Genomic DNA, 15,164 nt, shown 5'->3' with positions numbered 1-15,164 from the left:
AAGTTGCATTTTGCAAAACCACCAGTATCATTCAGATTTTTGAAATGCTTCTTCATAATCAAGTGAAGTCCATTCTCCTCCAGAAATAAATATAAAAGCCAAGAAACTAACATGCATGATGCAATTTCTCAAACTGAAAAGTTAAGTATTTTGTACCACAAGAGTAAGGTTCTAAGATCAATAATCAAAGTTTCACAAAATGTCAGCTAGGATTTCCAATACTATAGATAAAAAAGCCAAGATTACTCGACTACAACTTCTTCGTGCAAAACTTAAATTTGTTTTAGTTTCTGCCATAGGAAATGTAATAGCAAATAAAACCCTGGAGGATCTCACTCCGTAATAACAATAAAACCATAATAAAGTTCAACACTACTGCACTAATGTAATAAAAAATAACTTATCCATGCAATAATATTTATAAATATCATAAAGTCATGCCGGCCTCAAAATTCGCATTTGAAAAATAATGCATAATCTATGGTTATATGTGTACATGCTCTATCATCTTGATATGATAAACACAACTAGAGACAAGAGGATTACGATGTATGGATGTGGGAGAGTTAGTGGGTAGCTATTTCTATAGTTGATAATTATTTGACAATTTTTAAATTCCCACAATTTCCTTTCATTGATTGTACCTAATTCTCATATAGTCCCCACAAAATTAGAGCCCAACAAAAATAACAATAATCAGAAATTTCAATTCTCCATCCAGCGACATATGGAGAAGAGGACCAAATAAATTTTTATGAAGAGTGACCATGAAAAGGAAGACATGGGCATGAAAACAAAAGAACAAACAAACAATAGTTAGAGAAGAAAAGGGAGAATCCAATGCCTAGAGGAAGGTGGTGATGAGATGGCGCAAGAGGATGGCAGATACCATTTGATGATGGCAATTGGGGCAGATACGAAGCCACCATCGCCGCTGTTCTCAACGTCCGAACTGGCCATCATTGTCGATATGAGCACCGTCATGGTTGAGCTGTCGACTTATATAATAGGACACACAAGACGGAGGCAATGAGACCTAGAGACGAGTGGTCAGCAAGGAACTTTGGGAGAGGCAAGCTTTCAGATTGGCTTTCATGGGCCTTCTTCAAAGTGCATTTTCTTGTGTTTCAAACAATGGGTATTTTTGTAATTCTAAATTCAAATTTATTCACCCGTAACAAATATTTGGCTGATTTCATGAGACTTTTGAGTATTTTGAATGCTTTTACGGGATTTCATGGTGATTTTCCCCTGTTTTTTCCCCCTGTAGGGAGATCAGATGCTGTCATTTACGATGCTTTTGTGCAGGGGAATTGTGCGATGAACATTTGCAGTATTTTGCTTGACAGAAATCTTTGGAATTCTCTGAAAAATGCGCCGCAAAAAGCTTGGTTTCTTATATTATTGTAGGTTTTCATTTATCTTATTCAATCCTTTCAGATCTAATGACTCAATACTTTCTTAAGAGCAGCTTGCAGAATGTGGTATGTTTTGGGTTTCTGGCCTGGAAATGGATTTCAAGTTCTTTTATCAATTTTCTTTTTCCATTTCAGCCTGGCCTTTTTTCGCAACTTCTTTCACAGATTTTAATACTACTATAGAGAGTAATTTGTTTTCACTTTTTCTTTTCTATAGATCTAAATTGCTTGCAATTTATATTTATTTATTATAATTTAATATTTTAACGATGATTTGTAAGATTGTGTATGTGGTTTGTTCAAATTTAATCCAAAGACTAAAATAAAAAGTGAAAAGAAAATGGAGAAAAACAAGGGGAGATAACACAACAAAGGCAACCTGGTAGTATTACTACCACTTATAGTAATGCATTTTGCATGTTTATTTAATATGAATGCATATCCTAAGACTCCAATTCATAATTTTCACATAAGTTGCCTCACTCCCTAAAAATTTTTGCAGCTCAGGGAATCTGCGGGGAAACAATCTCAAAAAATCTCACCACCAACATATGCTAATGAGGATTGGATTATTTTTTTTTTTAAGCACAGAATTATTTCCCTTTAATATGCAGTTTTGAAGTTTTATAATAAGTTTACACAAAATATATCTGCAGCTTTGGATTTCAAGTCTACGACAATAACGAGGACTGGATATCAAGTATACAACTTATAATAAGTTACCATGACTTATTTCATAAATTCTATATACTTAGAAGTACATCTGGTTATTATAATATGGATCTTTCCTTTTTAGGGAAGTAAGGATGGAGAATTTTGTTTTTACAATCTAGAGTTGCTAATAAAATGAATTAACCACATTAAATTTGATATAGAAAGTAAAAAACCAAGAAACGTTAAAGAAGAATCAACTGGCACTATAAAATACAGCATGCCTAAAAACATAATTAGTTACTAACGGTGGGACTGTTTTGGATAATTTTAAAAAGTGAATGAACCACATGAAAATCGAAATACATATGCTAATTATTTTAACTTGTTATGCTGACATTGGAAGGACTAATGGTGCGAAAGGCGTAAAAGAGGAAGTCCCAGTCAAAGGGGCCTAGAATCTTTGAAAGAGGTCTTGCATTGTTTGATTAGAGAGTTCCATCTTTGCCAAGAACTTTGGGTTCAGCTGGCATAGCAGCATCCTTGTGATGCTTAAATTGGGGGTTCAAACCGCGCCTGCAAATGTGTCAACATTTGCCTACTCAAAAAAAAAAAAAAAAGGTTTCATCTTCATGAGCTTGAGCTTATTTACATGAGTAGTTGAGTCCGTCGGACCGGCCCTTTTAAGCCCAAAAACAATCTAAGGCCGGGCCGCTATTTCAAAGTGCAAAATGATGATTTGGGCTTAAAAGGCCCTAAGTCCTAAAATAAAAAGTCAGCCCTTTTATATATTTTTTAAAATTTTAATATTAAAAAAATAAATATTATGCTAATTCTAAAACCATAGCCTCATTTCACTTGGATGAAGAAGAAATATATAAAAAATTTAATACCTTTGCTACTATTGAGGCTCCATAAAGAGAAGGATAGAATTATATTGATGATGATAATAAAAATTATCAAGATTTAGCTGATAATGCTAGCAAAGTCTAATTATTATTAGTGTTGATTTTTTAATATTATTGTTTTTTATTAGACTTAAATTTATTATTATGTATATTGACTTAAATTTATTTTTATAGATTTAATATTACATCTAATAAAATTTTTAAATTTTAAATATGTTTCTCTAAAATTTTTAAATTAAAAAATATAGGGCCTTCAGCTCTGAGAGCCAGGGCCGAGTTGGCCAAACTAAAGCCTTGAGGTATAATCAAGCTTTATAGGGTTAGCCCGTTTAGGCTCTGGCCCTTCAAAAGGCCAATTCAACTCTAATTGACACCTCTAAATATGATGCCCTTCAACATAGGTCTTAGAAAAATGATCACAATGTTATAAGCCCAACAAGTAGTTTCTCAAGGCCCACATGGAGGCACATTGAGGGGTTCACTCAGTGTTATAGGCTTCATGAAGAACCATGAAGGGTAATAAGACTTTTTTGGCCATTCTTAAGGTCAAAAATAGAGCCATTAATTAGGGTCGAGCCCGTATGACCAACCCTTTTAAACTTAAAAAAATTAATAGTCGGGCCACTATTTTAATCTTCAAAAAGGTAAATCAAGCTTAAAAGGGCTAGTTCAAAATTCTAGGCCAACCCTTTTAAGTTCTAATATATTTTTTTTTGAAAAAATAACATAAAAAATAAATAAAAAGAAGATATCATATCGCTCAAACTTAGCACTTACTCTCTAATCTAGACAGTAGACACGCACATTATTATTTCCTTACTTTAAATATTTTTATATTCTTTAAATACCTTGAAATTATGATTTTGATTTATAATTTATTGCAAATAATGAGGATAAAGAAGGAAGATATGAAAAGCTTAACATATTTGCTATAGATGAGGATCCACATGGTGAAGGATCAAATCATATTGACATTGATGATGATAAAAATCATCAAAATTTAGCTAATGATGCTACCAACATGTAATTGATGTCGGAGTTGATTTTGGGATGTTATTTTTTATTAGACTTAAATTTTTTGTTGTGTCAATTAATTTTATTTTATTTTTCTAGACTTAATGTGATGTGTAATAACTTTATTAAAATTTTAAATATATTTTTTTAAAATTTTTAAATTAAAAAATTAAAAAAATAATTAGGGCTGAGGCCCTTCAACCTTAAGGGCCAGGGTCGAGTTACTAAAAATAGAGCAATTGGATTTAAAAGAGTCAGTCCATTTAGGCTTTGGCCCTTAAAGGGCTAGCCCTAATTGACGCCTTTAGTCAACAATCATGAGAATCAAGTTGAAGTTATTTCCTTCTCTTTTGCAATGATGCCTTCTCATAGTCAAATTTAATCGTTAATGAGGCGCCCTCCATATAATCTTTTAATTCTTAGGATTAATTTGAAGTATTAAAAAGTAGATCGGTTATTGAATTAGTTAAAACACTAATTTAAGGATTAATGATTAAAATTATAGTTAAAATATGGTCAGATCAATCATAAGTATCATTTCACTTAGTCAAGTATGTGACTCGATTTCCAATATTATTTCTAAAAGAGATTTATTTATGTAAGTCAAATTTACAATGTGGGGAGACTACTCAAAGAAAGAAGAGAGATCACATTCAAGAATCAATCAAATAAATTATTCATAAATAAGGACTAATAATAATAATCCATTTTGTATTGTGAATAATTTTTTTAAATGATTTTTGAATGTGATTCTCCCAAAAAGGAAAGACACATTGGGCATTTCCATGCCACTCTCTTTCTCTGTGTAACCCTTAATGCACATGTGGTGGGGGATGGGAAGGGAAAGGAAGGGAGGAGAAATATGTATTCAAGAGTGTAAAGTTTTGAAAAAGCAATAGCACGCATGAAGTGAATAGAGACCACTTTTTATTTTGTTGGTGACATGAAATGAATATAGACCACCTATTTGTATCTAAAATGATAACCCAAATTTTGGTGACATGAATATGGACCAATGGAATTGTAGAATTTGCGTGAAAGCAATAGCAGCCGTTAGGGTGAGCAAAAGGCTGAAGGAGGCTGTGCTAATTACCTAATTGTCTACTAGAGCCGTGTGAAGGAATTTTGATGTCTAAAACAAAATTATTTTAGAAGCGTAATATATTATCATTCATCTATTTTTATATGATTTTTTAATTTATTAAAACCAAATTCAAATTTTCTATTTAACATTTTTGCCACTTCAAATCCTATAAAAAAAGTTAAAACAATCATAATTTTAAATGAAGAGTAAAAGAATAAAAAACACATGATATGGCTGATATTTAAGATCAAAATTGGTAATTTTTGTTGTTAAACAAAACTCCCATGTTCAAATTAAAATATATAATTAACATTAATATTTAACAAAAAAACAATGACTAATTATATAAAGTATAGATACATATTTTTTGAAGTTTAAAACGATCGCCCCATTAGCCTAACAATTTATACGGCCTTGTCGTCCACTTCCATAATGTGGAAGAGAAGAGGCGACAAAGGTGGATGGGGACATTCATAAAGTGCGTTAGAGACATCTCCCTCCTCTCTCTTGCACAATGAATGTATATAGCTACCCTCTCGACGGGACACATCGTACACTGCTCCCCTCACAATTTTAAAAGTTACTCCGTCTTCTAATTTATAAAATGTTTTCAGAGGTGGTTTGGTATCTAAAAGATACTCCTTTCATTTGTTTATGATAAGACATCTTTAATACTTTATTAAAAGTTTAATTAAAATCAAAGAGAAGGTGATTAAATTATTAATTTTAATTTTAAAAATAGAATAAATTTTTAATTTTATTCTTATCTAAATGAATAAATTTCAAATAGGAATGATATTATAATAACATAATTAATATAACACCAAATGTCTTATTTTAAAGACCAAAAAAATCTTTTAAAAGGTGTCCTGTGATAGGGATTAGGGAGTAGAAGATATGATACTTAGACAAAAATAATATTTTACTAATTACACTTGTTTTAATATTGTACTCTTCCCTCTTAATTATTATATTTTCACTTTCTTATTGAATGTTTCATAAATAATGTTATATTAAATGAAAAGTATTTTTAAAAAATTATCATTTCATTTTGAATAAACAAGATTGTAAGATGTATTTAATAAAATTTATTGGTATGTATAATTTTATTTTTTTAAAAAAAGCATAATTTAATTTTAAATGTCTTGTAAATTGAGAAGGAGGGGTAAATGGACATTCAAAGATTCCAATTTTGCTCTTACTAAAAGTATTCATATCCACTTCTTTTTCTTTTTTACAATTTCATAAAAAACGGGTTGATAATAGGATTAGAGATAAAAATTTCCAACAGTTGATGGAAAAAGAAAATTCCAACAGTTAAAGACATTACATTATCCCTTATATATTATGGATTACATATTTTATGATAATCCCTCTATTTCATTACATTTGTGATTTAAAGTTATTGCATATAGATAAAAAAAATATGTACAAATATGATATATTTTATCAAATTTACCTTTCACTTATTTCAATATTTTAATGCCTTTTAAGTCTTGCATAGTATATTGTTTTAAAGGTAAAACATGATAAAAAAATAAAATAAAAATTATAGGAGAAGTAACATTATCAATATAATCTGCTCTTCATTTTTTTTTAATAGTTTAAGAGGTAGATTCTGCGGACATTTAACTTCAATTTAGTTAGCCTAATTAACTAATTTTATTGTTGCGTAGGACTGTTTTGAAGGTAAAACATGAAAAATCAAACAAAATATTATAAGAGAAGTACCATTATCAATTAATATACTCCACCCCTGATCATTTGATAGCATACGGAGTAAATTCCGCTGAAGACACACTACCCTCATTTTAACTTCAATTTAATTAGCCTAACTAATTTTATTTATTTGTGTCGGTATATAATAAATTTATAACAAATTCATGCTTTTCTCGTACGTTAATTTCATTAATATTCTACTTGCATTGTTTTACAGACACGTGAATATTGGCTGCAGAATGAATTCTCCAGCGAGAAAATATTGACTTATTGGCGCCCACATGATTCCTCAATAGAGGGGAGATTCCCACCATTCCTAGCCTCAACCTTCTCAAAGGACATCATAAATGCATGGGATATATGATACGTCTTTATATATAAAATATTTTTAATTCAATCACACAAATTAATAAAAATTAGTTATCTAATTAAAAGTATAATAATATTTTAATTTTGCTTTTAATTGTTGTAAATAAAAAAATGAATATCTTTTTTTAAAGTAAATTAATAAAATTATTTTTTTTTTCAATTTAATAAAAATATAATGATCCATTCATAAAAAAATATATGAACAACTTCTTATATTTAGAGACAAAAAGATGTTCTAGAAGACTTATTTTATATAAAGATGGAGAGAGTATGAGTGTGTGAAAGTTCTAGTTTTCTTTTTAAACTAAATTGGATCCCATACATTGAATCCAGCCAATTTGATTAATTATGTGTGTGATCGAGTATTTTATTCTAAGCATACACTCCTTATGATCCTATTTATTAGTCAATTTTAGTATATTTCATTGAAACTAAAAAAAACCTTAAATCTCATTAAATTTATCTTAAAGTTTAACTAGTTTTCACCTTTACCCCTAATAAATATTTTTAAATATCATTATTGATATTTTTATTTAAACAATTTAATAAAGGCAAAACATATAAAGATTGGTTCAATAATTTTCTTCTCCCTTTGCCTTATAAATAGGACCAGAGGAATATCGTATTAAAACTGGGTCAATCCAATCGATTAAGTTGGTAAATTATTGAATTAGTCATTTGACTAATTCTATAAAAAGTTTTGTTCATGATGAATTTGACTATAATCCATTTCTATGATTTTACTCGTTAACCCTTGAACAAATGTTTTAACTAATAATGAGTGGCCTAATTTTCAATACCTTGTTTCAGAAATAATTGGCAAATTTTTATTGTGCATATGTATTTTTTTATTAAAGACAATCATAATCAAGTCATGATTAGATACTAACTATGAAATTAATGTAATTTTAATTGATGCTAACAGAAACTTTGAAGAAAAATTAATTAAAAAAATAATAAATTTTTTTTTTCGATTAAAAAACAAAAATATCAATCATACATGCACACTTTAACCTTTTCATATGTATACACACACATATATATTAAAAAGATGATCAAGAAGAGCCAAATTTGTTCCTTTCGATGGTACCCCATATATGGGGTGCAAAAGCGAACACCATCACAACAATATGAAGACGACAAATCCCTCATTCAACTCCAACTCTGTCCAAAGCAAAACAACAAATATTGGAGTATGAACTGCATCACACAAAATTGTGGCCATTACATCATCAAAGAAACAAAAAGCAAAAAGCAGATTCTGCCCCAAATAAAATTACACACGAGCTACAGAGAGAGAGAGAGAGAACAAAGATAGAGAAAGTGATCATTCTGTAGATTACTGTAAGCTCACCGTCCATACGTTTACAAGGTAGACCAAAGCATATGCCTCACAGAGATGTCTTTTCATATATAACCTTCCAATCACAATTCTCTCCCTATCTTCTCATAGACACACACATGTGCAACTATTAGAGCAGTATACGCACATACGACTTTTAAGGCCACTCATATTTTCTCTCTCTCTTCCTTCACATTCCATTCTTCCACCTTCATCATCTCCAAAAAACCAGAAAGCTAGAAGCAGATCATAACCTAATTGTCAAGGTTTCATATATTGATCTCTAGAGAGAGATGTCCGGTGTTCTTCTTTGGGTGACTTGTGGGCCCAAAGAGAACGCCATTAACTCTCTGTTGGGAGGAACAGTTAGAAGTGGCAGTGGGAGATTTTCGCAGAGAAGCGTGGTTTCTGCGTTTTCGAGTGTATTTGCAGACCCTTCGAGATCGTCCGAGGAGAGGGTGTACGAGGTTGTGCTGAAGCAAGCAGCTCTGGTGAAGCAGCAGCAGAGGAAAACCCTAGATGATCATTTGTACAAGGATGATTACACTGAAGCTGATCTCACTAATGGAGATCTGTTAAATGATGCTTATGATCGCTGTGGCGAAGTTTGTGCGGAGTATGCCAAGACCTTTTACCTCGGTACGTCTCTCTCTCTCTCTCTCTCTCTCTACACACACACACACGCAACTACTGCTTCTCTTATACATCTTCTTCTCATTTTCATGGATCCCTGATTTCCAAAGAAAGTTTAATTGGTTTATTGAGTGTCGAGTTCTTGTGGGGTTGGAAGAGAGACTGGAAGTTCCTCTTTTTAATTTGCTCCCATTCAATCTTTTCCCTCTTCTCTCTTCAGATTCTACAAGAACTTTATCATGTCACGAACTATAGGTGATGACCTAAACTCCTCCTCAGGTTAATGCAAGTTGTCTGGAAGAACTTTTATAGTCTAGTCATTCAAAAAGAAGAAAATTAATGATTCAATTTCTACAATTTCAACCAGTTATAACTCAATCCTTTAAATTTTAATTCAATGTAATTCAATCACCTATAGTTTTGGCTTAATTATTATAACTTAATCTGTATATTTTTTTCAATACAATTCAATTCATATGGTTTTAACTATTTAAAATATGGATCCTTATATTTTAAAAAATAAAATTATAAGGATTAAATTAATTTTTTGAACTTAGGGATTAATATTTTAAATTGTTAAAAACTATAAGGATTGGGTTATGTCAAATCAAAGTTGAAGGACCAAATTATAATTAAGTTAAATTATAGAGACTAAGTTATATCGAGTCAAAATTTAAAAATGGAATTATAATTAAGTTAAAATTATAAGGAGTAGATGATTAATATAATTTCCCCCAAATTATAATAAAAGAAGGCATTTAGCGGATGTTATTGTGGGTGCATGAGCTGACTTGTCGTATTCACATGCCAATTGCAGGAACGCAATTGATGACAGCGGAGAGAAGAAAGGCGATATGGGCAATTTATGGTATGTATGGTTGCTCTCAAACAAGTTGGCTGTATGTAATATAAAACTTGTGTGCAATGAATGAATAGTGGTCCATGGTGGTGGTGGATCACAAGAATATGAATGAATATATAAATAAGTGTGGGGAAAATTGCAGTGTGGTGCAGAAGAACAGACGAACTGGTGGATGGGCCAAACGCTCCCCACATCACTCCAAAAGCCTTGGACAGATGGGAGCAGAGGCTAAATGATGTTTTTGCGGGTCGTCCTTATGATATGTATGATGCTGCCCTCTCCGATACTGTCTCCAGATTCCCAGTTGATATTCAGGTACATATATGGACATACATATGTGTGTGTCTTGTATTTTTCAGTTGTTAAGGTTCATTTTGAAGCTCGCTAGCTTCAGATATAGCTTATGAGCTTAGAGATTTAATGTTTATTCTTTATTAAATTTTGAAAGAATATATATATATATATATATATATATAAAAGTGAGTTTCAACTTGAATTCTTTCATGTCTTTAAGTCCTTTTCACTTATATAAGTGGGCCTTTTACTTCAAATGGGCTCAACCAAAGGTGCTGGCTACCTCTAATATAGTTGTTCATATCAATAATAATAGAGTGATTAATTAAATAAATAAAGTGGATCTCATTCATCACATACTTTCCTTGTCCTATTTATAGAACAAAGAATATTTATTTTAGTTTTATGTATGGAGAATTTTAATAATTTGCATTCATCTTTACTTTTTTATTCCTATTAAAATTGAAAAGGTTAACATTAAATACTAGATATTTATTTTTAAATATATATATATATTTAATAAGGATAAAGTTAAAAACTTATTAAATTTTTAAATAAAAATGACTTATAAATAAAATTCAAAGGAGTATAGGTCTTGCTACTATGTATCTAGCTATCTCTCTTCTCTACTTCTTTAAATAAAGTCATTTTATAGAATCTAAATTTAGTGACATTACAGTGGGGCGTATACTGAATCTTATATCTTACACATTGAACTTAATTAATAAATATAATTAGTGTGTGTGTTGGATTTTCACTCATACTTTAATCTCAACAAGTCTCTGTGTGTGTATTAATGAGAGTAGTGTTTGAATTAATGGCAGCCATTCAAGGACATGATAGAGGGGATGAGGCTAGACTTGAGGAAGTCAAGATACAACAACTTTGACGAGTTGTATCTGTACTGCTACTACGTTGCTGGCACAGTGGGGCTTATGAGCGTACCAGTTATGGGCATATCTCCAGACTCAAAGGCTTCCACTGAGGCTGTTTACAATGCTGCTTTGGCCCTTGGCATCGCAAATCAGCTCACCAACATCCTCAGAGACGTTGGAGAAGAGTAAGCTTCTTAACACTCAGATCTGGGTTGTCTGTTGGCTTTTTTGTTGCCTGTGATCTAATTCAAAATTCTCAGCCCTTCATTTAGGCTAATGGTCAAACAAATTTCAACTAACTCTTTCAAATGAAGGGTTGAGATTTTGGATATTACTGGGGGCAAAAAAGAAGACAGCAAACACCCCAAAACTTCATTACATGGATTTGGATTCGTTGAGTGGCATAAATTCACTCATTCAATAAATGTCTCAAAAAGTACCAATCCAAGATTTTTAGAGGGGAAAGTGTATGTGTGGAATGCTTTGATTGCAAGAAATGTTTCAAATTTTTGGAGAGAAATTTATTTTGATAATTTTCAATTATTGATAAAATTTAATAATTGTAACTGAGACACTTATTGAGTGAGTGAATTTAGGCCACTCATCAGATTCAAATCCTTATTACATAATTGTAAACACCAATATATATATGAAATTAATTTATTATCACTTAAATACAGTGCTAGGAGAGGAAGAATATACCTGCCACAAGATGAGCTGGCACGAGCGGGCCTATCAGACAATGACATTTTGGAAGGCCGAGTGACGGACAAGTGGCGGAATTTCATGAAGGGACAGATAAAGAGAGCTCGGATGTTTTTTGATGAGGCAGAGAAAGGAGTAGCAGAACTTGACTCAGCAAGTAGATGGCCAGTGTGGGCATCATTATTAATATACAAACAGATATTAGATGAGATTGAAGCCAATGGTTACAATAATTTCACCAAAAGGGCTTATGTTGGCAAAGCCAAGAAGCTCTGGTCTCTTCCGGCTGCTTATGCAAAAGCTCTTCTTGGCCCACAAATGCTAACTCACAATATATTTAAGAGATAAATAATCATGATTATAATAAATAATCTTTTGAGCTTTTGTAGATTCTCCTATTCACTATATTTTAGAAAAACCTTTAATTGTTTGTGTAAATTACTTGTTATATTGTACAATGTGTTCAAGAGTGAAAACAGCGGCTGATATATGATTATAAGCCTCCTATATGCTATGTGTTCTTTTGAAGGCCTTTGGCAAAGCATAAGCATGTAAAATCGGAAGTGAATGGTCAATGAAATGCCGTTTACCTAAAAAGAAAGTCAATAAAGAAACTGATATAGTTAAATACTAAAATATTGAATTAATGACAGTTAAAGCCTTAATAAATTTTTTTAAAAACATGTGTTATACATATTGTTTTACATACTGAAATCCCAATTATAGTCTGAAATTGCATTTAAAGTGGATGGTCAAAAAAAAGCCATTTATGAAAGGAAAAAAGTCAATGTAAGAAATTTCTACTCTATGTTTTGTTCTTTCTTAAGCTATGTAAATAGGATTTCGTTAAGCCTATATTTATCTTTAGGTCTTTACAAGCATATTGTTTTCAGTAAAATTTGGATGGTGTATAATTGTTCCAATTTTATCTAATATTCTTGATGGAACCAATTTCTCCCTTAATTGTTAGAATTGCGAGAAAAAAATTATGAAATATTAATTATAAAAATATATAAAAGAATTTTATGGTTTTTTCTTCTTTCTAATCTCTCCAAACATCTAAACGGGCCGCATTTGTTCAGTTTGGATGGGCCAAACAAAATATAGCCCAGATTGATGTCTCGTTTTGGTGCTCTATTCTGTTCTTACCAAACGGCTAAAAGGAATACTACCAAAAAAAAACTAAAAAAGGAAAATGAGAGTCTATTAATTTGAGAAACAAAGTGAAGAATGAAAATTAGTATGAAATAAAATTAGACATGAACATGATCTGTTTATTCATATACTCCTGAAATATGTTTTTATATGTTAGTTAGAGACCCAAATGAACGTATTTGTAAGACTGAAAAACGGTCATGTGGGCCCTACTTTCTCTCTCTAACAGATAACTCCCTAATTTCAATACCATAAGACATTTTTCTCATAGGTCCTTAGTGAGGGAGTGTAATTGATAATATTTTTTAATTAATATACACTATAAATAAGGAAAAACTTAAAACAAGGCGTAATTTTGAAAGCAATTAACTAATTCATTAACAGTGCAATTCTATTAAAATTACTTTTTTTATCCCAATTTATAAAACACTTTTAGATTAAATCATGTATATTAATAAATTTTATTAAATACACTTTACTGTCATATTTTTTAAAAATACAAATATAAATTTTTAAAAATGTGCTCCATTTAATACACTATTTGTGAAAGAATATTAAAAATAAAAAAATATAATGAAAATAATAATATTAAAAAAGCATAACTTGGGAGGGAAGGAGAGTGGCTTATAATACTAAGCAAATGGAGTATTTATTGCCATGGTATAATCCTAAATGGATGAAACTGCCCAGTTCATCGCTTGTTAACAATTAATGCCATTTTTTATACTTTATCCTCATATTTTTAAAATCCATTATGAATGTTTATATTTTTCATATAATAGTTTAAGATATAATATATATATATTTTGGTTTGGCCAGGTTCAATCCCAATTAGACGAGTACTTTCTAAGAAGATTATAATTTCATTTGTTAATAATAAAAAATGTGGATATTCAGGCAAACTTTGAAACTAAACGGGGTTCGCTTGAATTTTTTTGACTCATTTGGGCAGCTTGAATAAGCTATAAGTTAGATTCCTAAACTCTCAAACTTTGTTTTAAGATTTTCACTAATTTATTAGAGTTAGCTCATTATACTTGGCTTGAATTACCAGATTTACCAAATGGAAGAACTAGTTAAAACTTTGAAAGCGGAATTATTTTATTCATTTCCAGTCTCTTGCGCACATCTTTTGCAAGTACAAGAGATTATTTTGAGAAGCAAACAGCAAACTTAAGCATGGACCTCAAAGGGCCAGATCAGATCAGACATAACAAGCAAAACGACAACTCAAACACTGAAACTGATCTGGCCAAAAGCCATCGATCAAACTGCGTTATTTTTGTTCAGATTCTCAAAGTGCTCCTCCATACGGCGCTTGAAATCCTCCAGCTTCGCCTTGTACTCTGCCAGTTCCTCGCAGTTCATCTTGCTAATGTCTGGGTAATCACGAGGCCTCCTTCGTCTCAGTTCTTCTCCTCTCCTTTCCTCAGCTTCAAGCTCAGCCTGCAACTCAGCATATTCCTTGTAAAGCTGAGCCAATCTGCTAGACTGAGCAGAAACAGTAAGAGTAGGTGGAGGAACAGTGATGTTATTGTCGGCAGTGTACTTGTTGATGATTTTCTCTACGCTTGGGCTTCCGAAGGCGTAGGGTTTGCCGGACGGCGAGAAGGTGATGATGGCGACCTCTGCACCGCACATCGCAGAAAGCTCGCTGGCTTTCTTGAAAAGTGCAGAACGACGCTTTGAGAACGTCACGATTCTGGCTTTCTTGTCTTCAACCACCGCCGTCTTCTTCTTCTGCCCCTCTTCCTGACTCCGATGACCCCCTTCATTCACCATTGTTGCCTAGCTTCTTAGCTTGTTCAGATATTAAGACCAACAAAGACAAGCATTGTATATATAGTTCTTTTTGGATGCTGTGTCCACCAACCACTCCTCACTTGATTGGCCAAATTCTATTTAATGACTATGAGTAGGAAATTATTTAATGGTTCAAATTAATGCAATAACAATTCTTATGAAAATGCTCCATCCATTGTTCATGTCCACATTGTTAGACACTTCCAGTCATATTTTATATAAGAAAAAATATAACTGTTAGTCTTTATATTTTTAATGAGATTTGATATTAGTTTTTATACTTTTATTTCTTTGTTCTAAACCCTTTAAATTTCAAACGTGTGCAGTATTAG

The 15,164-nt window shown here is 31.5% G+C and overlaps 2 protein-coding genes across 2 annotated transcripts; one reads left to right on the top strand and one right to left on the bottom strand.

Moving 5' to 3' along the window:
• Positions 1-8,395: 8,395 nt before the first annotated feature.
• Positions 8,396-12,332, top strand: LOC129302010 (phytoene synthase 2, chloroplastic-like). Its single transcript, XM_054940674.1, has 5 exons — positions 8,396-9,144; positions 9,956-10,006; positions 10,143-10,315; positions 11,119-11,354; positions 11,850-12,332. The coding sequence occupies exons 1-5, from the start codon at positions 8,799-8,801 to the stop codon at positions 12,220-12,222; spliced, it is 1,179 nt and encodes a 392-aa protein (XP_054796649.1). The 5' UTR covers positions 8,396-8,798; the 3' UTR covers positions 12,223-12,332.
• Positions 12,333-14,125: 1,793 nt separating this feature from the next.
• On the bottom strand, positions 14,126-14,811 carry LOC129302011 (agamous-like MADS-box protein AGL61). The gene has a single exon (XM_054940675.1). It carries the CDS (start codon positions 14,809-14,811, stop codon positions 14,296-14,298), a length of 516 nt encoding a protein of 171 aa, XP_054796650.1. The 3' UTR covers positions 14,126-14,295.
• Positions 14,812-15,164: the final 353 nt, after the last annotated feature.

Source organism: Prosopis cineraria, unplaced genomic scaffold (genome assembly GCF_029017545.1).
Source record: "Prosopis cineraria cultivar Desert tree isolate PC_DT_omini unplaced genomic scaffold, ASM2901754v1 PC2, whole genome shotgun sequence".
Taxonomy (NCBI): Eukaryota; Viridiplantae; Streptophyta; class Magnoliopsida; order Fabales; family Fabaceae; genus Prosopis; species Prosopis cineraria.
The sequence above is the reverse complement of the archived record's forward strand: the minus strand, read 5'-3'. Positions and strand labels throughout refer to the sequence as shown.